Genomic DNA, 25876 nt, shown 5'->3' on the forward strand with positions numbered 1-25876 from the left:
TTGGAAAGTGTCCAAAAAGATGTCCAAAATCTTCACACGGAATCACTGTGTAGTAAAGGAAATCGTCAAATAGCCTTAAACAATAACTTAATGAACTACAGAATGTTACGTTTTCACACACATGCTCAAACTGCTTGTAAATGCATCATTTCACAGTGTAAAGCCTGTTTCACACCGCAAGCGTGAGCAGAGCGCAACCGGCTCGTGTTTTTTCAGCATCCATGTTAACAGATTAGAGCTTTCGTACTGCACGCAGAAGCAGCATGTCAGCGTGAGGCGTGAGCATCACTGAAGCAGCAGTGCCGCAATAGTTTCGCCCTGGGTCTATTTTTGCTGTGCAATAAATGCATCAATAATATCCACTGATTTTTATATATTCAATCAAATTAACTTAAACTATTAAAAACCGTAACAAATATTTATTCCGACCAGAACTACAAAACCAAATTGCACACTAGTTTGATTATGTATAAATATCATTATAACCATATTGTATAAATTTTATCTATAGGCCTACATCATGCTGACAATCAAAAACCAAACGACATGATATCAGAGGCGATTGTCTTCTGCACCTAATAAGACATGAATGACGCTCCTCATAGAGCGTGAGTCGCAAACAGTTCTTTAGGATCTGTATAATTTGTAAAACAAAGACTTGCAGGTTAAGGAAACCTCATAGAAGGAAGTTGCTGCTGGCCTTTGTGCAGATGAAAAGTGAAAAAAAGATTATTTGTAGATAGATGGTTAACTAGATGGAATAGACAGAGTTTGGTGGATCTGCACAGCAGGTGCCAATGAGCTGCATGCTACAGACGGAGTCGGTGTAAAAGGCAAACGCCTGTGCGCTTCTCACACTCTGCTTGCAGTGTGAAACAGGCATAATACTCACTGCTCACGACTCTTGATTACATTTAAAAGAGCTACTTTTTACTCATGCTTAGAGTACATTTACAACCGATACTTTTACTCGCACAACATTTTCGGGCAAGTAATAATAATTTTAATTGAGTATAATTTTCAGGTCTCTTTCCACCGCTGCAAAAAAGTGAATATCTTTTTTTTTTACTCACTACAGGCTCTTACTTCTGAGCTTGCTAATGCTCGTGATGAGACCAAGAAGACCCAGAATGACATCATTCATGCAGAGAATGTACGAGCAGGACGTGACAAATACAAGACGCTTCGCCAGATCCGCTCCGGAAACACCAAACAGCGAATCGACGAGTTTGAGTGCATGTAATGTACCAGCGTCAGCCAGCAGGGGGAGCTACAGCCTGCTTTTTGCATCATGCCTGCAGAGGAACTACAGTACCCACAATGCACCCCTTCAACAGAAAATAAAGCCAAAAATAGAAATAATGCTGCACAATTCAAAAATCCCTTTAATTGATGAGTGTTGTTTGGGTTACTTCATTATGATAAGGGAGTTTTTTTCTTTTGTTGGATTTGTGTTTTGATCTAGGTGTTACATTTTTTTTAAATATGGAAAACATTAACGGTTTACTGATTTAACCGAATTAAAGGGTTTTAACTTCAGTAAAACTGGAAATCCTGTAGGAATTGAAGTAAAAGAATAAAACATTCCAGTATTAAGATAGAAAGCCTATGGAGTCAATCTAGTGCCATAAATACTTGCAAATTAAAAGTTTGCAAACAAAAAATTAAGTATTGAGCTAAAACAAAAATTGAATAAATGCAAATCTGCAAATCCCCAAAAATCATGAAGCAAAAAATTTTTTTTGAAAAAAAAAATTATCTAACAAAATAAAGAACTGCAAGGGGAAAATTTTGCAAGGGAAAAGTTTTGAAAAATAAAAATGAAATTTGTCAACAAAAACGAACTGCAAAAAAACAAACTGTGCAAAAAAAAAAAAAAAAAATATTTCCAATATAAAAAAAAGTAACTAATTTTTTTAATACATTTTTCGTTTCGCGATTTTTGGAGATTTTCATTAAATTTTTGATCAATTCGTAATTTTTTGTTTACAAAACTTTCTTTTATTTTGCAATTATACATGACTTTACACTGACTCCATAAAAGCGCTCCAGAGACACGTCAGTGTGCCAAGACTGTATTTCAAAAGGGTATAGCTGAATTATGATACTTCAGTGCCGTTGTGATGGTGTAATAGCCTAGCTATTGTTTAACATTGTATCGATGTGCCTTTCTAATAAAACAATTACAGTATAGATTAACACACATGCCTAAGATCATGGTTACCTGCTCCTCTTCAACCACTCCCCATTAGAGCTGTGTGTGTGTGAATGTGTGTGAGAGAGTGAGAGATCTGTTGATAATTCCTTTAGTTATAGTTTCTCCAATCTGCAGGTTGGTGGCTGCTCCCTGTTTGTGCCTTTTCACTGAAGGAAAAAAGAAGAGAAAATATCAAACTGTATTTTTAGTGTAGTTTTAATCCTATTCTTATTTTAAGCTGTTTTTTTTAAAGAAGAGACTGTTTTGTTGTTTTTTTGAGACATTTGAACATTTTTCTCAGTATTATTTTGAAGAATCCTTAAATAGAATGAGAGTTAAACAACATCATCTGGGGTTACATTTCTCCCTTTTCTTCTGAGCAGTATTTACCCAGAGTGTACACACTTTTGAATAGCCCTGCACTCGTAGGCAGTGCCTTAGTTGTTGTTTTTATGATCTATATCCATTTTATTTTTTATTCCTGTGGCAATATGCTGCAAAGAAGCAATATGACATGTTTCCAAGCTGCTTTGGAAGAATTCTTCAGTCAGATCCTGATCTTAAAATATGAAGCTTGTTTTATCACATAGAGCGTTCTTGTTAACTGGGCAGTTTCTTGTCCAAAGGCTGCAGGTGGGTTTTTTGTTAACCAATCAGAAAAGATTGCTGCTTTATTTTTCCCCCCCCATTGCAACTGTCAATAAAATAATCAAAAACATCAGTGCATTGGCTACTGTTGTTCTTGCAGCATTCTTCTGCCCCTATAGAGATGCAAATTGATTTGTGATATGTCACTAATGAGCTAAATAAGCAAACTAACACATCCTTGCACGTAATGACTGAAACAATGGCTGTATAACACGGATCACTGCATTACTAATAATAAATCTGCCAGTACAGCTCTGTATCTAGGCTAATATTTAGAAAAGGTATAACCATATAAAGTAGACGTATTGATAATTTCACACTGTGTCCCTCCTGGTATTATTGTTTTGGTGGCTTGTTTACGAGTGCTATGCTGTGGTGGACTTTACAAATAAGCAAGGTAAGCAGCCACTTAAGATGTTTCTATGAATTATATAAACCATAGTTTACTATCCTGTGTTTTATGATGCAAGTCCAAGAAATGAAATGTTAATGTAATTATTACATGCGTGTGAGTGTGTACCCACCTCCAATTATGGATCAACGGTACATGCCGGTAAAGCCTCTGCATCAGCAGCAGTTGAGTGTTTAGTTTTAAAAACAAAGTAGTTTATTTTGCTGTGAATTCGTTTTCATTTCACATTGAAACAAATCATTTAAAATGTAGATATTGTGATAGGATAATGTAGAAAATAGGGGTTCTTAGAAAAAGACGGACAAAAAAAAAAATACATTTTAAAGATAATATAAAATAAACAGGGTCTAGGTCCTGTGGAATTGCTTAATCCCCTCAAACCACTAGACTTGCCCCTGCTAATATGTATAAACATAGCATACACAGTTTAGCTATATACAATTTATTGGAGGTTTGCTGGGACTCAGTTAAACTCCAAATCCCAAACTGAATGAATTCTGTCATGTTATTCAGACTTCATTCATTCATTTTCTTTTTGACTTAGTCTCTTTTTTAAATCAGGAGTCGCCACAGCGGAATGAACCGCCAACTTATCTAGTATATGTTTTATGCAACGGATGCCCTCCCTGCTGCAACCCATTACTGGGAAACACCCATACACTCTCATTCCCACTAGACAATTTAGCTTACCCAGTTCACCTATAGTGTATGCCTTTGGACTGTTGGAGAAAGCAGAGCACCCAAAGGAAACCCACGCCAACATGGGGAGAACATGCAAACTTCACACAGAAATGCTTACTGACCCAGCTGAGGCTCGAACCATAGACCTTCTTGCTGTGAGGCGACAATGCTACCCACTGTGGCACAGCACCGTCTGTTATTTTGACTTATCAAAAGATATTACACATTTGCCATTACATTTTATTATTATTCAGATAACAGCAGAAACTCGTCTAAACATCCCCCCAAAGTCATGAGAAAATCATACGATTATATACTGTAGTAATGTTTACCCCAAGACCTGTCCTGTTTATTTATTTATTTATTTATCACAAAATCCAAATACAACAAAATGACATTCAACTTTACAAATTATGTATCAAACATGGAAGGCTCAACACAAAATAATATAAAAAAATACAAAAAGTGTAAAATACAAAAATCATCCAAACTAAAATTAAAACTAAGAGAGAAAAAAATAAACAAAAAAGAAAATTATAAAACCGATATTGGCTATAGCAAGTTATATGATACAAATAAATGAAACATTTTTAAGGCAGGCTGCAGGGTGGCGCAGTGGGTAACACGTTTACCTCACAGCAAGAAGGTCGCTGGTTTGAGCCTAGTCAGTTGGCCTTTCTGTGTGGAGTTTGCATGTTCTCCCCGTGTTTGCGTGGGTTTTCTCCAGGTGCTCCGGTTTCTCACAAGTCCAAAGACGTGGTATAGGTAAATTGGGTAGGCTAAATTGTCCATAGTGTATGTGTGTGAATGAGTGTGTTCGGATGTTTCCCAGTGATGGGTTGCAGCTGGAAGGGCATCCGCTGTGTAAAACATGCTGGATAAGTTGGCGGTTTGTTTCACTGTGTCGACCCCAGATTGATAAAGAGACTAAGCCGAAAAGAAAATGAATGAATTATTTTTAAAGGTATTTTTTGTTTTTGTTTTAGCAAATATTTTTGTTTATCTGCAAATATTTGAAGTTCTTTTATAAAAACCAGTGTTTTGAAACATCTGCATTCATGAATAAAATATTCGGCTAATACAATGATAATATTTATCAAATCATGCAAAACAGAGCCATCTTTAGCAATTCCACATAGAGCATTTCGTAGTGTGAAAGTCAAACATTTAGCAACCACCTTTGTTATCAACCTTGCACTGTTGTCAAAACCAATGAGCAGAGCTGAAAGTAAAAAATATGTGTTCTGTATCTTCAGTTAAGTGTTTACAAAAATGGCATAGTGAATTTTCAAATTCACATTTTAAGTGTAAAAACTATTAGAAGAGTATATATCATTTAATATTTTAAATGGTATTTCTTTTGCCTTGGGGAGAATTGAAAATTTACGATATGTTGTTTTAAAATGCTTAACAGTATTTTTATTCAATTAATGAAATAATTTATTTCTTAATACTTGACTAGGGAAGCAAGACTGGATAATAATTTGTCTTATATGTTTATTAGTGCAAAGTTTATTATCTATTTCAAACTCACCAGTATATAATAAGGGAAGGATTGGAGTAATTTTCGAATAATATAAGAAACTTTTCATTAACATTTAATATACCTAAAACTGCTTTGGATGACAAGCAAATCCGTGTCTTGAAGTGAAAGTATTATAACATTGCCCCTGCCATCCATGATATCTATTACTGACCAAATATTTTTATTTAACTCTGAAAAATTGGATTTGTTTCCATGTAGAATAAACTTGTCCCATGACCTGTCCTATTTCAAAAACTCCGCCTTGGCAACACGTCAAACTCAGGCGCCAAATTGGACCGTAGCTCCAGTCTCTTGGATGCGCATGCGGTTACTTAAAGATCAGAAGTAAAGGCACTTGTACAAGAATATTCAGTGAACAGGAACGTTTTATGCCCGGCATTACAAAAATAACCTAACGTTAGCGTCCTCACTTGCAATACTATGCATATGCCTCACACAGACACTCAGCAAATTCGTCTTCACCAAACAGCAGAGGGCGATAGTTTAATGCACTCCACCTGTTTAAATGGATACTATTTAAGTTATTAAAATAAACCTCTGGATGTGTTCATGAAACCAAAACAGCAGGCCGGTTTTCCCGATTTGCTTGAACAATAATTTAAGGTAGGTGAATGTTTAAACATGCAAAACACGAAAATGAATATGTATGAGCTCAAGTAAACATGACATGTACGTGACATGAATCTAAAGACAGCCTTGGAGACCTGCCGCCTAAAACATTAACTCTGATCTCGAATGTTACTGTCAATAAATACTGAGAGTTAACCAAAGAAAACGTGACATTACAGTATAATGGAGCTGAATTACACCGAAGCACTTTGTGGCTGCATGAGTATTTCCCATTTTACACGTCATTATTATATAGTATAATAACGTTAGTGAAAGAAACTTTCTGGTTGGCACGTGTGAAAAATGGAGTATCCGATGGCCTCAGAGTCGGTTACTTGTCAGACTTTTTTATGTGACGTGATTGAAAAATAACCATTAATGATTTTTTTATATGGTTAGTTTAAAATGGCTTAGTAAATTATTTAGAAAAGTATAAAAAAAGTGAAACACCAGCTGCAAATTATTCACTCTTCATTTTCTATAAACAGAGGTAACAAGCCATGAGGAGTTTACTTGTAATTTAACAAAAGAAGGTATCTTGTGCCAATGAGAGCTGACTTAAATCCCACTGATGTCAAAATTAAAGGTCCCATCATGTGCATTTTGTTTTTAAATTTGACATCAACTTAAACATGTTAACAGGACAGAGTGTATAGTATAGTAGCATCCACCATTTAAAAACAGCCAATATCAGTTTGTTTTATCACATCTTTGCATGTAAAAGCTGTTGAGATCCACCCTATCAAATTGAAACCAAATGAGAAGCATCTTAAAGGTGCATGACTTGTCAGATACTTTCCGCTTGAAGGTGGTGATGTAGGTAATATTGTTTCCGGGTCCAAGCCGCCATTCATTTGAGAGGAGAAATCATTCGTTTATGATCAGGTTTGATTCCTATCACACATTAAAGTTAAATTTATATAAAGTCATATTGTACACAACAATATCTGGGTTTGCTGCATAACAAATACCAAAAATTTTACAATTTATAATAAAATGAATCACTTTCTGGCCATCGGATATTAGGCATGGACATATATATTGCGATCGTGATTTTCGAAAGTATTTCTTCGCTTTGTAAACGTTTATTATTACCATTTCATGAGTCTCCCCATTCAGTTGAATAGAGCGCTTGGACCCGGAAGCCGCTTCGCGTGATGTCACACTTATAAAGCGGATAGAGCAGGGGTGCTCAACCCTGTTCCTGGAGATCTACCTCCCTGCATAGTTCAGCTCCTACCCTGACCAAACACACCTGAACCAATCAACTAGGACCTAAACAGCACTTGATCATTACAGGCAGGTGTGTTTGATGTGGGTTGCAACTGAAATCAGCTGGAAGGTAGATCTCCAGGAACAGGGTTGGCCACCCCTGCTATAGAGCATTTGATTGGTCAGAAGATTTGATGAGAAACTGATTTATGAGGTGATGTCAAAAAAATCAATCATTCATTTAGGTGAAAGTGATAAACTGTCAGTTTAGTTGATAAGCTGATTTGCCACTGTTTTGGAGTACTCTAGATTATTGATATCTTTAAAACTAACATAGTAACGTCTATTGTTGATACTGTAATTTCTAATGTAGATATGATACCAAGAAGAAAACCGATATACTATACTATTTTCAATACTAGTAAGATCCCTACTCCAATCCCCCAAAGTTTAATACTTTCATTATTGTGCTCTGAATGTTTTTGTCCATTGTTTTAACCCTGAAGCCCTGCTCTCTTGCAAAACTGAAAGTGATGTCATCTGTCAGGCAATATTTCGGCTTTCAACCAAATGAAAAGTCGATTCCGATGGGCCAATATTCAAAATTTGGATATTTTGAAAGGCCTCTGCTGTGACACGCGGTCATACATCAAATGAGATCTCACCTCATCTCGCTCTCGCTGTCATCCAGTCATTGAAGCGCAGACGCCACACAAAGTGTCAAGTGGTCAAACTGAGCTTGAACAGCCGACAGGTAGAATAGCTGAAGCCTTTGTGAAATCTGTCAAAATACAGCACTCAACTTAACAGTATGTCTTTTAGCCAATAATACTAAGTTAAGGAGATCTAGAAAAAAAATAAAAGCAGAGCCAATGTTATGTACAAGTTGTAGCCTAATAGGCTATTCAATTTCGAATAAATCTAAAGCCTAAAATCAAAATACAATTGATTGCCTTTTTAGTTTAAGAAAAAAGTATACCATAAGGAAAAAAACTCCAAAAGGTAGCTAGTTCATATTTATTTATTTATTTATTTATTTATTTATTCATTATATAAAAAACATGCTTAGCCTATTTCAGCTTTACTCGCAGCTTGGGATGTAACGATATTGTAAATACCGTCATACCGCAATATTAATTTTTTTCGATATTACCGAAGTCGCATGACTCGGTAAAACTATAGGTCTTCTGAGAAAATTTGCTCAGGCGAATGAAGCGAACGGGAGGTAGCGAAAACTACAATTACCATCAGCCCATGCTTGACCATCATCCCTTGCGGTCTGTTGTCGCTACAGATCCAGTAATGCGGAAATGGAGTGTGCTGCTAGAAGCGGGGATGAAAAGAGCTGGAAAACTCTAAGCAGGTCGCACACCAGAAGCGCCGCTCGGCGCCGCGTCACGGCGCGTACATGACAGATTAAAGTATCGCACACCAGACGCGCACATTCGAATGATATTTAACATGAAACTAATCAGATGGCGCTCTGTGGCGCGGCTGAAAAATGAACTGCGTCCTGAGCCGTCGCCGGGCGCCGCCGACAACCGCCGACTTGCGGCGCCGGTGTGTGTATCCTGATAGAAACCTATGTTTAGAATTCTAAAATACATGGCGCTGCGCGGCGCGCCGCCGAGCGTCGCTTCTGGTGTGCGACCTGCTTTACACGCACAGTTCAGTCCTGCATTATCTCCGTGTAAGTTCAGACTTCGCAAGTTTGATCAAGGCTGCAGTCTCTTCTTCTCAGTTTGATATGGAAAAGCAGATTATACCGAGGACACGGGTAAATCTTCAAAGGGAACAGTGTACTTTATAACTTCATTCACATCACCCTGGCTGCGTTGTTTCACTTTCTCAACAATAAAATGTAAACATGATTTAAGGAACTGCCTATTTTCATTTTAATATTAGCAACTTAGACAGCAGACATGTTGAGGCGTCGTGCTGCATAAGATGAGCGTCATCTTCACTGTGTGGATATTTATAACAAAACGGAGCCGATAACAACTGCCTCCTTTCAATTTCAGTGAAAATACGAAACACAGCCACTCTTTTGCTGAGTATCAGTTTTAAGAATCGATAATGGCCATTTTAAAAGTATAACATACAATAAGTTTATACATTATAGGAAATAAAGGCGATCAGTCAATATACAGAATGTACGTGCTTACATTAATTATTAACTTATCTTTGCGCTCAGCCAAAACACGTTACCTGAGAACAAGTAATAGATTCCAATGCCCAAAGTCAGGGAATATGTCGTTAGATAAAGACAACAAGATAAATGAAATATCCCGTTTAATAAATATAGTGAGATTAGATCCAGCGGGAGATGCTTGATGAGAAGTCCGACTAGCAGAGCTCTCATCTGGGTAGATGGGCTGAGTGTGATTAAATGTTGAATGTGATGAGTTTTCAACAATACTAAATTGAAACTTTATTTTTTTACATGGTTTAATAATTTTTTGTTATTAAAATTGAAGTTCCTGTTTCAAAGCTTACAGATAGATGGCTAATTTGTATGTCATTGACACTTTTGGCACTTTTTTGGAGTATTTTCATAAGTTTTGTTTTTTCCTGTAAATGATTCAATAAATACCGTACCGTGACATTCATACCGAGGTATTACCGTACCGTGAAATTCTGATACCGTTACATCCCTACTCGCAGCATAATAGTTTAGCCATTTAATCAATATAATTTTGTTGTGCTGCGTTATATTTTCATTTATTTATTTTCTTTTCGGCTTAGTCCCTTTATGAATCTGGGGTCACCACAGACTTATCCAGCACATTTTTTACACAGCGGATTCCCTTCCAGCAGCAACCCATTACTGGTAAACACCCATACACACTCGTTCACACACATACACTACAGACAATTTAGTTTATTCAATTCACCTATAGCGCATGTCTTTGGACTGTTGGAGAAACCAGAGAATCCGGTGGAAACCCAAGTGAACACGTTGAGAACATGCAAACTCCACACAGAAATGCCAACTTACACAGCGGGGACTTGAATCAGTGACTTTCTTGCTGTGAGGTGAAAGTGCTACCCATTGAGCCAATGTGCTACCTGTGTTTTATATATATATCTTACATAAAAAAATAAATAAATGCAGCGTGTCTCACTGTCTTTTCAAATATGCAACCCACAACACACTACAGCTGTAGGCCAGTTTGTATACTTTATATACGGGGGTGTTTGTCAGTAGTAGTGTACTGCATGCTGTGCTACTGAACTCCAATAACACTGAGGGAGATTATGTTAGTGTACCTATATAAACTTGAATGAGTTTAAAAATAACAGGTTCTAAAAAAGGGTTAACATGCATATTGGCAGCACTTATTTAATGCATTGTTGACATTAAAAAGGAAGCAGTTATCAACCTCTGGAACCTGTTTATACAACTCTGCATGTTGGTCATTTAAGTGTTTTGCTAAATTGCTTGTAATAGTGCATTTACTTGGCATTGCTCTATAGCAATGCTTGCATATTGGACTGTTTGTGTTGTGTCCTTCCTTGTTTATTTGTTAGTTTATTCACAAACCGAAAAACCTGAATCAAAGCTTGTTGGGGGGTTTAGCTCTTGCCACTGGGTACTGAGGGGGCTGTGTAGTGTAGTGCGCTAGTGCTTGCTCGTGCAGCGCATGTCAGCTGCTGCTGCTTTAGAAGAGAGAGCAAAGCCGGTTTTAGTACTAACCAAAAGCAATATTGTATCATTTTAATTATTCCAGTTTCAATAATTATCTAAATATGGACATTTTTACAACATTAGTAACATCTATAAAACAAACAGTACCTTTAAGACTTGTCATCTCAGAAGTGTGAATTTCCCAGGAGGACATAGGCATGTACCTGCAACATATTAAGCAGGTATTTTTTTCTAAATAATGAAAGCCCAGTAATTATTTAACACAACATTAAAAAGTTACATCTCTTAAAACCTGTATTATTTCAAAGCAATTCTTGTTAGGGCAGGGCAACACCAAGCTGATGGTTGACCATTGGTCTTTGTTAGGCCGTCGGTCAGCATCAGTCTGGCTAGTTGGTTTGGTGTGTTCCACTTGTCGCTTCTTGTCTGGTTAATGTCACTTGAAGTTGGTCTGATTCAGAGTGTAGTGTTGGCTGAAAAGAATGCTCTGATTGGTTTTTCAGCAACAAATCAGTGTGAGAAACAAAAAACAATTAAAATAGAAAAGGAACACAAAGAGGCTGGCTGTGGCTACATTTCTCAAATATTAGCAAATAATATGGATTATTAGATTATCAGACATATTTGCATGAGCGAATCCCTCTGTGGTGAGTGACGATTACTGTGATAATGGTACTAAACAATGCTTTGTTTACCCGCGTGTGCTAAAAGACATGTCCTCTTGCATTCTCATTTCAGTCATAGTTTCTTTCTGAAAAATTAGAATTCTTTCATCAATTATTCATCTTTTTTTTTTAACTTTTATGATTTTTTTTATTCTATTAGACATAAAAGAAGATATTTAGAAAAAAATGTTATAAACCTGTTACATTTAGACATCCATAGTATTTGTTTTTTTTACTGTGAAAGTAAAAAATGACAGGTTTCCAACATTTTTCAAAATATCATCTTTAATAATAATTGTATGCTTATTAAAACAAGTTTGATTTAACGATTTTTTTGGACCTTTGACATTCATGAATATTCAGATTCAGACCTTTGAACTCACACTTTGATAATTCCTGTCATAAAGTAAAGTTAGACCACTCTCTTTGCTGTTTTTGTATACATTGCTTGAAAATAAATGTTAAAAACGCAGTATAATCTAGTTTAAAAAGATAGTTCACCAGATAGATGTCTGTGGATACCAGTTTCTAACAATGATCAGAATATCTTTTTTTTTTGCTCAACAGAAAAAAGAAAATCACAAAGATTTGCAGCCAATTGCGGGTGATTTAATGGTGAGTAAATATTTAGTTTTGCGTGATCTATTCCTTTAAATCATCTTGTTTATATATATATAAATATATATATATATATATATATATATATATATATATATATATAAATATATATATATATATATATATATATATATATATATATATATATATAAAATAAATAATTTATATATATAAATAAATAGAAGAAACAAACATTTTGTGCTCATGTCTCAAAAGATGTAATGGACTCTTTTACTTTTCTGTTCAGAATTGGCCTAAGATTAGTACATGCAATAAGTACTGTAGAATACAGTTCCTCTTTACTGTTTACTTGCCAATGAGCAGTGACAACATGCATAAAAATTAATCTGTCGCCTCTGATCAATATTTTAGCAAAATATCAGATGTGCTTTGCCCTTTCAAATCATTACCAAAATAGCACACCAATAATATCAAGACAGCTTAATCTTCTGAAAAGTCCTTCTTTTATCTGATCATGACCAACCCCAGGGAACCCGTTTTTTTCTAAACGGAGAAGTAAACACATTTGTCACATCTCATTATGCGAAAAAGTGTCATGCAAAATAATGGACTGGGAAACACAGCAGTGATGCTGCTCATTGTCATTTCAGCTAATTCAACCATTTGTTACATATGCAAAGACACTTTTCATCCCATATAAAATTTGCTGCTGTAAAAAGTATGGTCTAAATTGAAGCTTTTATCTAAAGCAACTAACAAAAATACTATGCCTTCTCCACCGTCAAGATCATCATGTCTGAATTTTACAGTTTTTGGATCATATACTGATTTACAGGGGTTGTAGAATGATGGTTGTAGACCACAATAATTCATTAGTATGGTGTAGAGCCTCCTTTTATGGCCAATAAAGCATCAGTTTATCTTGGGAATGACGGTTTCGAGTCCTACACAGTGGCCAGAGGGATTTTGAGCCATTCTGCTGTCAGAATAGTGGCCAGGTCACTAAGTGATGCTGATGGAGGGAAACGTTTCCAGACTCACTCCTCTAAAATACCCCAAAGTGGCTCAATAATATATAGTTCAGGTGGCTGTGCAGGCCATGGGAGATGCTCAACCACTTTCATATTCATCAAACCACTCTGTCACCAGGCTGGTTGTGTGTATTTGTGCATTATTATTCTGATACACGACGGCACCACCTTCAGAATACAAAGAAGTGTCTGTCAATATATCAACTGTATCTCGAGATGTCAAGTGCATTGCATTAGTCTTGCCTTTCATTAATGTTTTATTAAGTGGGCGCTAAATGGGTGCTTAGTTTTTCTTGTTTAATTGACTTTGCCAAAATCTCATTACATAAAAGATGAGGTGCTGTATGCAAATGACATTTAAAACATACAAAAGGTCCCTATATTGGCTATAACTATGACAAACTTTTCTAATACAACACTGAACTATTCAAACATCAGTTATTATTCATTCATTATTTACCCTTGCATTATGAAAAGGTGGAGGTCTCCACATCAGGGGAGGTGAAGTTTTGCTGACGGTTTATTATCTAGTTGCATCACAAAGTTTTAGTGACAAGCTCTTTCAATGCTTATTATTGAATAAATATGTGTAAAACCATCTGATTTATTTGGGCTAGGGTATGGCAACTGCTATTTTTCATAAGGAAGCGCTGCCCCTGATACATGTTCAGGCTGTTCGCACTGTGGTTGTGCTTCCTGTGTGTACAGCTTTGTTGCAGTAGAGCATTTAAAATCTTTAATATCATATCAGATTAAATAATTCCATCTGATCCTAAAATTCAGTAGGCTAATTTAGTGGGTAACATTTTTTTGATGGTCCATTTGACTATTAGTAGACTGCTTAATATTTGTTGATACTGCTAAACAGACAGACTATAAGAAACTTTGCAAGTACATGTCAATTTACACTAACCCTAACCCCAACCTAACAGTATAATCTAATTACTTATAATCTAATGAGAGTTAGTTGGCATGTAGATGCAATGTAACTTAAATTCAACAAATGGACCATATCATTGTCTTTTCAAACAAGACGTTGGACACAAAATGTATAAACAAGCTATTGCTTTAAAAAGGCCATAATGAGTCCAGTACACAAAGTGAAATATAATATGAATGTAGATTTAAATCTTTGTATTGGATATTGGCCAAAATCCATTATTGTACATCCTTAATTAAATTAATTTATGCAGATAAGGTGAACCTCTAGTGTAATATGTAACAAGTGAACCAAATCAGACCAATGACTAAAAACAAATCTGCCAATTCTGTCAGCTCTAACTGATGATCTGTGAATCTTGTGTTCATTTTTATTGGTGTTGGTTCTTGTTTTTGTGTTTGGAGTGGTTGTTTTTTAAATAGTGGGTTTTAGTTGTTCGGTTAAAGAACTGCTCAGTTTACTCAAGGCCATCAAGTTCATGGTAATGAACACGTTATCAACTGAAGGTTAAAATCCTTCACACCAGCCTTCAGGAAGCTGACTGATGTAAAACATGAAATGTTTCTGTTAGTATGTCTCCCAAGAGGTCTGAAAATATTTTTTTAAAATCATTTTGTCCTCCTACTTCTTATTACAAATCTCTTACTGTTATCCAGGAAAGTGGGAAAACACTGCCTGTTCTCTGTTTGGATCTTCTAATTTCAACATTTATAGAATTTTAATTGTAATGAATTACAGACATCTCTGCTTGGTCTGCAATGAATATTTTACAACCAAACAACCACAAGAAGTGATACGGTTCTTTGCTATATAATTCATGCAAAAAATGAGATGTGGTAAAAAAAAAAACTTGACAGGAACCATTAGGCTTTACATTGCTTGCATCCAATTCCTTACAACAACACGTGAACCTTAAATAATTAATAAGATAGTGAGGCTTAAACAATGTATAAATAGATAAAATGCAAATAAAAGGTTTAAGCAAATTACAGGTATTTGGTATAAATTACAGGTGTTCAGATATTTGCCAATGTAATTTCCAGTCAAAACATGTTTTACATTTCTGCAGCATTTATGATCTGGACCTTAAACTTGCTAAATATCTCTCTTTCAACAGCAAATTTATTAGTGTTTTTTCAAACCGCAACTTTGGTCAAAAACAAAATGGTCACTCGTGTTAACAGTTTGTTTTTAATTTTAGTAATTTGTTGAGGATTTGCTCAACTTTTGGAGAGAGAAAATCTGCACTGAAATAGTACCATTAGCTTACATCAGAATTGTCAAAGTTCTGGATTTGGTTTCATTGGTTTCTGTTTGATTTAGTTTCCTTTTTTCTATTTCATGCCAGAATCAGTATCTGGATCACCTGTTTTCCATTTTAGTCATTTATTAACCTGTGTATTTAGGTTCCCTCCAGTTTTCTTTCACTCACTCGCTTACAGACTCGCTTTTCTTTGGCTTAGTTCCTGATTTATCTGGGTAGCCACAGTGGTATAAACCACCGTATTGTTTTTGTGCGGGTGTTGGGTGTTTGGGTTTTATTGTGCTGTGTCGGTGGGAGAACATGCAATCTCCGCACAGAAATACCACCTGGCCGGGGACTCGACAATGCTAACTGCTGTGCCACCATGCCACACCAGTTCTCTTTCTGTTCGGTTATTATTGAAGAATTGTGGTGTAACAGATTACAGTTCTCACTGTTTGGATCACATGATGGTTTTTCAGTCATGGATCGGACCATTTTTCGGATCAGCCAATAGACATACGAAATTTGCTTTCCATTTATAACAAAAACAGCACTGCAAGAAACTTTTTGGTTTAATAAACAGAACTTAAAAATAAAATGAAGAAATAATCAGCTGCATAAAAATAAATAGTAAAATGTTCAGTACTACTGTTGCTGATAATGCTAAACGTATAAATATAACATTATAGTTTTTACAAGAAGTATTTATTGATAGTTTAATTTTCAATAAATGATTTAGTTATTCACTCATAAAACTTCATGTTTTATTGCTAGATGGATCATTTCTGAAGAATTATTTAGTGGCATATTTTTTTTGGCTGATTGTGACCACCTTTTGGTTTAATAATGTAAGTGCTGCCAACAACTTTTATTTTTTAGCGCCGTTAAATGCATATGTATTTCAATGCAAATGTAATCTTTACCATTAACAACAGTGGTTTTTATCTAAACTATAAACTGTTACCCCGGTACTTATATTTTATTTGACAATGTTAAACTCATAAGTAACTCAACAGGCTAAAAGCTCAATGTCTTTCTTGATTTTTTGCGTTTTTTCAAACAGATTTGAATGCAGTGGTTCAAAGGATTAATAAACATGCAAATCACCATCATTTAGATGTCGTGTGGGTGTTGAGATCCCGATATCGCACAGCTTGCACTGAATGCATTAATGCAGGCTAAAAGAGTATTGACAGAAAACACCTTTAATGAAACCCACCACATCTCGAATAACCTACCAAAACCTCTTCCGTCGTCATTATATTTTACAGGAAAGCCTAAATGCTTTCATACATGTGATTTGAATAACGCGAGAGGCGATCTCTCTGTGATCTTTACAAATTTAGGATTAATCCACAAGTCCAAAAATAGATTAATCTGTGGGTCACGTGTGTTGTAATCCAAACGAATCACGGATCAACCTGTTACACCCCTATTGTGTACGGATTGTGAGGGTTGCCTTTGCTATTAAGCCGCTTGGAGACCTTTTGTGGATTTATCTGTCTGTCTCTTGTGCACTCTCTACATCACCACTGCAACTCTGACAGTAATCTGTTTTCTTAAAGTTACATTGGTAGTTCTATTTGCCTTTTAGGGTGTTGTATTCTGTCCAATCGAAAAGCAATTTAGGAAATGCATTCAGTTACACATCTTGACAACAATTGATGTGGGTGTTGTCACAGGACTGCATTTTGGTTTGTTTCAACTGGTTTGGACCAAAGCAATCAGCGTGGTGTGGAAAGTATAGAAAACAGCAGAAAAATAATACAATGCAGCATTTGTTGCTTTTGGCCCAGTCCAAATAAATAGAACCACAGGTGTGAAAGCACCCTTATTCTCAGTGCCAATGCAAGGTTTTGCTTTGCAATAGGCATTTGTCTGAGATTTCTGATGGACATTTTTCTGGTTTTGAAAAAGGAGTGCGTCTGTAATTGTATCTGCAAGACCCATTATAAAGTTCTGTATTTCTTAGAAGCACTTCTTTTATTCAGAGTGAACCAACTCTCCTTGAACCTTACATGTGGGGTCAGGCATCTTTTAGTCAGAATCACAATGAGAAGCACATTGGTTTATGCCCATTTCATGTGACTGGGAAAGCATTTCAAGGATTCAGTTGAAAAATGTTTCAGAATATGTATTATCTTTTTTAACTAAAATTAATTTTTTACAAGAATTTTAAAAAGAAAACTGCAGTATTGTTATTGTGCAGAAATGAACCAGGATATTTACATGGTTAAAGGTTGATGACCTGAATGACCCGATGGTCGAAATGTACAGTATCAGATGTTCTTTAAAATCGATCCGTATTCTTAGAAAGATCGCAAAGAAAATAGATTTTATGTAAATTATCCAGGAATGGATCAATGTTACTCAGAATCACACATTGGAAATCAGTATAATAAACTGATTCCCTGGCTGTATTGGACTCTAGAAGACTGACCTTTACCAAGAAGCTCTTTTTATGTTTTGTTTTAATACCAGTTATGCTGTTTAATGATATTGCTGAGAAGAACAAGCTCCATGTTTTTTAAATTTTTTTTAGATAGGTTAGCTGGTTCATTTTAAAAGACCATATTTTTGCAGGTTGAAGGGATTAATACATTTATATATACAGTTGAGGTCAGATTTATTAGCCCCCCTAAATAATTAACCCCCCTGTTTATTTTTTCCCCCAATTTTAGTTTAACAGAGAGCAGATTTTTTTCAACACATTTCTAAACATAACTGTTTTAATAACTCATTTGTAATAACTGATTTATTTTATCTTTGCCACGATTACAATAAATAATATTTTACTAGATATTTTTCAGGACGCTTCTATACAGCTTAAAGTGACATATAAAGGCTTAACTAACAAGGTTAATTAGGTTAACTAGGCAGGTTAGGAAAATTAGGCAAGTCATTGTTTAATGATGGTTTGTTCTGTAGACTATCAAAACATATATAGCTTAAAGGGGCTATATTTCGACCTTAAAATGTTTTTTATTATTATTAAAAACTGCTTTTATTGTAGCCAAATTAAAACAAGTAAGACTTTTTCTAGAAGAAAAAATATTGTCAGAAATGCTGTGAAAATTTTCTTGCTCTGTTAATCATAATTTGGGAAATATTTAAAAAAGAAAAGAAAAATCAAAGGGGGGCTAATAATTCTGACTGCAGCTGTATATATCACATTAACATCGGATATATAAAACGCAAACAGTAAATAAAAATATTGTTTCTGTATCCCAAAGTATTAAAAAAAATGTTAAATAATTTTTTGATTGTTTTTGTATGTGTAATATGCCTTTTAAATAAAAGGTTGCATCCATTATTTAGTGCTCACTGGTAAGCATAGATAGGTATTATTTTGTCAGACCTAGATGAACAATAACCACATAAATGATCTCCAAAAATATCATACAATGAGTAAGCGATCTGTCAAGTGGTTTTCTGCAAGCAATTACATTAAACCCAAAATTGCAGTATTTAGCTAAAGTGGCTTTACGTGCACCGTCTCCCATGCTGGAAATGCTGGTTTTAGTCTTGCTCTGAGCAGGTCAAGTTGAACCAAAATAGGTGCGTTAATAATGCTAATGACTCTGCCGTCTGTTTTTGCTGGCTGTAATAATCTCACCAATAGTATATTTTGGAGAGCTGTTGTAATTTATAAAATAGACTTTTCCTGTCTTGTGCATTTGATGTCACCGCTCTTGATAGTTGTTATTGAAAGATTTATAAATGTGCTTTTTCCTTTTCACCAGTACCAATTAGCTGCTGAGCCCTTTCATAATGTCATGTTCCTGCTGATCCAAAGTGGTGAGAACTAAGAGCCCTTAAATGTGCTTTATGTAAGTTTTTGACTCTTCTAAAGTATAAGAACACCATAATATATTTGCAGTTAATTAGGAAACCAACGTTCTTGTTTATCTAAAAAACAATGCCGAAGTCAGATATACTGCGTTGTCTTTCTTTTGGTAGCTTTTAACCCGCCCAATGCTAGTTTAGCCATTATTATTATTATTATTATTATTATTATTATTATTATTATTATTATTATTATTATTATTATTATTATTATTAGTCATTTTCATGTTAGCTGAGTAGCTGTGTATAATCAAAGTGAGATATGAAAAAATAACATGATTTCCTTCAAGTGAAACATGAGCACACATTGCTTTGCAGCTTTTAAACACAACCAAGCCTTAAAATTACATTCTGGACCACCCCTTAAAAGATGGCTAGTTGGAAAACATATTCCTCTGGGTGTTCTGCAGAAACCATTGAAAAGATTAGGAATAAAACTAATAATTTAATGGCTTTAGTACATGCATAAACGACGTGGAAACACTTTATAGTAGATTCCATTAGTTGTTGTTATTTAATGCATTTATAAACAAACAATGAAAAATAAATTTATTATGGTGTTCATTCATTATTTGTTAACCAGCATGGCTTTAGATCTTTAGAACTGTTTCCAATGACAGCAGCTATCTATACGAGGGCAGCATAATATATCGTTTTATGTGAACATTATGTGAACAAAATGTTTTTTTATTTTTTAGTTACTTTACCTGAATCCCAATTCTATTTTTGTACCCTACCCCTTCCCCTTCCCCTTGGCCCTTAAAAACGAGTATGAAGGGGAAGGGCTTCAAAATGCACCCCTAAGAATTGGGACAGCACTACAGCACCTGCACATTGCATCATCTGTCATCGCGATCTCTTGCTTCATGTGAGATCAGACGATCGTGACTGCTCTAGTTATTCCAGTTGCTTTATTTTTTTTTATTTATTGTCAGGAAATCACTGAAGGGGTATATCATGTTATCATAACGATATAATGTGGCAATAAGATCATAACTGTACTGCGCATTTACACAGTGGCCACATGCATCTACGCAAACACACGGAAACAACATTAACATTATAGCTGACACTAAAAAGGTCATTCTCAGCCACTAGACTTTTCTGACATGGTATTTGAGTGTCAGAATGTTGTGGGATGGCTATACAGGAGTTAGGATTATAGATTTATCGATTATAGATCCTGGAATTTAGTTGTTTTTTTCAGCGTTTTTTTTTTTACATTGCAATAAAACACAAACAATTGTATTAAAAAGTGCTTGTTTGTTGCTAGGCTGCCATTGTGGCTGGTGTATTCTGGGAAATTTTGTTACCCCTTGGTTTCGAGTGTGGTCCTGAAAAATCTCTGTTTGAAGTAGGGTTGGGCAGATAGACGATGCCATTGTCCATTGCCGATGGCGATAGGAAACACGATGTTGAGCCAGCATTGCCGATCCTCAGCCCTGCCCCCGTCGCAAACCCGCTCGTGAAAAATACACACTTCGGTCCCGTTTACACCATTACATCTTAGTATTAAAATAGCATTTTTGAATGAAAATGATCCACATGCACGTTTTGTTTTACCAAGCATTTCTGAACAGCCCTCTGTCCGCTAAAAACGCGAACCACGTGACCACACACACACACACTCACAGCCACAGACACTGTCATGCGCTCGGCTGAGCAGCTCCAGAGAGCAGTGCACGTCGGACAGTTTATCACGGATGTACCACTGGATCGTGTTATGTATTTGTGTTTTTTGTGCTCTGTTTCTCTGTGTTCTCTCTCTCTCTCTCTCTCTCTCTCTCTCTCTCTCTCGCTCTGTTCTCCCGTATCTGCTCTCATGTATTCTCAGGTTCTGTTAATTGGTCCATTCAGCTGTCAGTCATTCCTCCCCGGTTACGTCACTTTTACGTCACATCCAATGAGCAAAGACTACCCGTCTTAAAAGCGCGCGCCAGACCACTCGCTCTTTCTTGCTTGCATTTTCTCTTTTGCTGTTTGTCGCTTGTTTGTATTTACCGCGTGCGTTTAGAAATAACCCCGTCTAACTGTGTTTTGTTGTTGCTTGTTTCTGTGTGCACGTTATCCGTCCGTTATTCGTACATTGTTCTTAGTTTATCGTTGTTTACGAGGCTTGGACGAAGCGGACAGGTAAGAAGGTCACGTGACATACATTTCGCAACACTCAGGACTACTCTGCTGTCTAGTACACTAGGTTAGGGGCGAGCGCCACTCCTTGTACTTTTGGATAGATAGATAGAGTAGATAGTTAGGACTCGGAAGATCTTCGTGTGTTAATTATACTGTTTTTCACATAGTTAGTTAGCTAGATGGTTCTGGGAAGTTAGATTTAGTTTGGGTTTTGTTCTTTTCATTTCTTTAGCGCCGCCCGCGTCCCTTTTGCCAGCTCTCTTGTTTTTCCCGTCTTTATTTGTTTCAGTGTTGTACATATTGTAAATAGAATATTTTTGCTTTACTTACTTTTTCTTTATTTTTGATTAATTCGTTGTTGTTGTTCACTTTGGGATTGTAAATAAAAGCACACATTTTTTGGCATTACTTTGGTTGTCTTTCCACTCATTTACTGTTTATATAAATATATTTTAATTAAATAAATGTCAAACCCCACACCCTAGACTAACATCAGGGGTTTGTAACAATCGTGTCTCACTATTGTTGTTAAACATGATATTTAATTAATCTTGTCTCTATCTAACGACTCTTCGGTCTTTTGAATACATCAGGTTACGTGTCACAGCATCAGTACACTGCTTTAGTCTTTCACTTTCACACTTGTACTTAGTAATTTTAGTGAAAACCTCAGATACTGTTGGTTGTGCACCTTTTTTACTGACCAACCTCCGGAAAAAGTGATTGGCAGGTGATAATTTGTGTGCGATTTATCTTTATTTATTTATGATTTGTTTATAGGTAATACAAAGACCATGCGGGTCAGGTAGTTGAAACGGTAGGCTAAAAATAATTAAAGGGCCATGAAACCCCCTCGTTTCAGCAGGGTGTTTTTACACCTCTACTTTGGAAAAAGTCCGAAAAGTGGGCGTTTCCAGCTCTGTTTAGGGGGGAGTGTCGGAGGAACTAAAGTGGGAGGGTGTGGGAGTGTCTATTTGGGCTCGCACGAGTTTCAGAGTCAAAATAAACACACAGGAGAAAGTGATGGCGTTTAACCTACATGGACATCTGTAGTCGAATCATTTGCCAAATTATTAAATGTTGGACTTTAACAGCAGTTTGGCTCTTTCATTCAGGGAATTCATTCATGCCCCTCGCGACAAATGAGATATTTGATTCGAGGATCTGCTCTAAGCGTGTATTTTTCATGCAATGTTTGATACCGCACGGCGAATGAGAGGAAAAAAAAACTCCGCATTTCCCGGAAACTTAGATGCACACGGCAGGTAGCGTCAGAAAGCCGCGTGTGTTATTCCGGTCACAAAATGCGGTAAAAACCCTACACGAGGTTAAAGTTTGGTTGTGGTGCTAACATGTTTGTACTCTGTGCAATAGTTAACTTAGTTCGATACGAACAAACTGAATAAACAAAGAGCACTGGTCGCTCACTTGCCAAATCTGTAGAGACAGAACAATCACCAGCAACTAGAGCCGCGTCTTTATTAAGAGAAGACTACAAGGGAATCCGGATCTCAGCGTTTGCAGATGGGAACAGCTCTCAGGTAAACAATAATCCTCCTTAGACACGTAAGTTAAGTTATTGTTGTCGAGCGTCGCGTACACTGTTAATCCTCACGTGACTCCAGATGAGCTCTCACAGAGAGAAAATGAAAACAAAACTTAACGGCAGCAAACAATAAAAGCAACACTTCACGCTTGTTTTGCCAACACAACGTGGCGTCTCTGTCGTGTGAACACGGTGACAGTAATGAATATTAATGAAGTTGCACAATACAGCGCGCTGATTGGTTTGAACCAAGCCTTACTCATGCATTAATGCATCACACTGTAAGACGTAATAAGACACACTCTGGCACAGACATCCAGTCTGCACGCTGGAATACACGCTATTATGTCATGACCGTGACGCTGCTTCAAAAATTCGTTTCAAACCGGAAGTACGAATTTACTTGAAATAACGCAAAAAACAACCAATTTACACTTTTTAGTGAAATATATGTGTCCTAATAGTGTTTATAGCAGTGTGGGACACATATACGACTGTCAACAGCTCAAAAAATGTGTTTTGGTGTTTCGTGACCCTTTAATTTGTTATGAATTAATTAGTAATTCATAAATAATTAATTCACCTCCGCCTATGACGACGATGCCATTGTCCATCGCGATGTTGAGCCAGCATCGCCGATCCTCCACCCCGCCCCTGTCGCAAACCCGCTCCAAATAGCCAAACGATTCCAATTTTGTCAACATCACCTGACCCTAGTTTGAAGGCCTATCTACCCATTCCCCTTAGCCCTACGCCTTTAAGCTAAAGTGTATTAGGACACCCCTTCCCCTTCACGTAAATGCAAAACGAGGGGTAGGGGGTAGGGGGTAAGGGGTAAAGTTGGGATTGGGTCTCAAACTCTGTTTATTTCGATAATGTTTTATCTTTATTGCATTTATCCAAGCTTTTAATTTGTTTATGAGATTTTATACAGGTGTAAACACCTACAGAATCATACCAACCAATCTAAAACTATTAAGATCTTTCCAAATAAAGATATTTAAGTCATCTGGTAAAATTGTATTCGTATTGGAATATACCTGTATATCGCAGACTAACAATATAGTGAAATGTTAGATTTGTCCAATATTGTGCAGCTCTGATCTATACTTCTACCCACTATACTGTTTTTTTTTTGTCATGGAATTTTTATTGCAAATAGCATTTTACATTTTATAACAATCCACAAAACAATCCCCTAATAAAACAATCAACATCTACAAATAAATAAATAAATAAATAAAATAAACAAAATAATAATAAATAAAATAAAATACTAATACAAAAAAAAAAATTATAATAACAAACCATATACATACATACATACACATGTCCCATCACTCAATCCACATCTAAGGTTTTTAAGTGATTAAAGAATGCAATAAATTGTTGCCATTTTTCCAAAAACTTTTCTCCCCTACCTCTGATATTGTATTTAATTTTCTCAAGTTTTAAAAAGAAGACCAAATCTTTGAGCCACAATGAAATGGAGGGGGGTTGTAGGGAAGTCCAAGACAAAAGTATTCTGCGCCTTACTATACTGATTTTAAGATTTAAACCAAATGATCTTGACCTTATGTCTGAACTATAAAGCAAATGTGAGAGTTTGTGTATAGTATTGTGACAGCAAATTTTGTAATTGTATACACATAGTGCTCATTCACACACATATTTTTGTGACTACCCCTCCTAGAAAAATTCTCACTAAGGCATATGACAGAATGACATTTTCTTGGCAAGTGCATGATGTAATTTCAGGCAAAATCTTGTTTTTGAGATGGTTATTTTTTACACAATTTAAACCCATTCAAACTCTTACTTGTTCTTTAGTATCTTGTATTTTTTACCCTGGAAGTATGATCTGAGATTTATCTTCACATAATTCCTCACATATGTGATAAAACACGAATGCACTGGAGTGCTAAGCTTCCTTCAGTTCTGTTGTTTTTGCTGGGTATTATTGCAAGGATTGCGTGGAGTACACTATATACCCAGCGTTCACAGTTCACGGATCAGTGTCAGAATATTTGCATATGCTACAAAACAAAGAACTTTGCATAAAGTATTGTGGCCTCTTCTCTGAGCTCTGATCTGACTCATGGTGGATGATTTGATCTGATCCTAAGATCAACATCTTGTCTGCACCCTGATCCCGCATCAGTCAAGTCAAGGTGACCTTTTTTATACAATTTAATATAATAGATATTTTTAAAGCATCCTTAAAATGTTTAACAGAATGCAAACGTCTTTTATAAGTAAATGTTTCTAGACTTTACTTCAATTCTACTTCAGTCCTGTGTGTTTTTGCATGTGATTCCTGGCAAGCAGGTTTATTTGGTTAAATCTTGATGAATTTTAACACCAAGGTCTCTCTCAATCTCTGTGTGTTCAACCTTGCTCGCCCTAGGGTTGGCCTTCTCCTTGGAGCTTGCTGCTTTGTCCTTAAAGCAAATGACATCCCAAAATTGCATGCAGATTCTCTTCATTCAAAGGCACGCTTGCACTAACACTTGCACAGTGGGACAGCATGGCATATCGTATGTGTGTGCGAGTGTTGCTCCGTTCCAGTTCACTTCTCGCGTGCCACCCAGGATCCGTAAGGAGCCATGCAGAATTTCATCACACAGTTCCCAGTCTCTGTAGTCAATCCCAGCAGAACGGGTAAGTATCATATATGCTATTTAGTATTTTGTTGCATTCTAGAAGTTGTACCATCAAAGTACTTTCTTGTTTCCAACTTCTAAAAAATAAAAATAGCATGGCTGTAATCCTTACGAATATTAATGCAGCACAACATGAGCTATGCTGACTGACCGTATCTCAAGCAGTTATCTTATGTGAAAAAAGAAATAATTTCTTATTTTACGTATAAAAACCCCATGTTATTGGGTGCTTTAAAACACTTGTAAACCATTAGATTTGATCTTCCTATTTAT

The 25876-nt window shown here is 36.1% G+C and overlaps 2 protein-coding genes across 7 annotated transcripts in view; both read left to right on the forward strand.

The window, feature by feature from the left end:
* msna (moesin a) overlaps positions 1-2918 on the forward strand; it is a 42859-nt gene extending 39941 nt beyond the window's left edge. Inside the window, 1 exon segment of one of the 2 annotated variants that reach the window (NM_001004296.1) lies at positions 1079-2915. In NM_001004296.1, coding sequence (NP_001004296.1) covers positions 1079-1243 — 165 coding nt within the window. In that variant the 3' untranslated portion in view covers positions 1244-2915. 2 annotated transcript variants of the gene reach the window in all.
* A 2904-nt stretch (positions 2919-5822) lies between these two features.
* fdx1b (ferredoxin 1b) overlaps positions 5823-25876 on the forward strand; it is a 39379-nt gene continuing 19325 nt past the window's right edge. Inside the window, exons 1-3 of one of the 5 annotated variants that reach the window (XM_073950637.1) lie at positions 5823-6087; positions 10051-10135; positions 25348-25601. In XM_073950637.1, coding sequence (XP_073806738.1) covers positions 25468-25601 — 134 coding nt within the window. In that variant the 5' untranslated portion in view covers positions 5823-6087; positions 10051-10135; positions 25348-25467. 5 annotated transcript variants of the gene reach the window in all.

This window comes from Danio rerio, chromosome 5 (assembly GCF_049306965.1).
Source record: "Danio rerio strain Tuebingen ecotype United States chromosome 5, GRCz12tu, whole genome shotgun sequence".
NCBI lineage: Eukaryota > Metazoa > Chordata > Actinopteri > Cypriniformes > Danionidae > Danio > Danio rerio.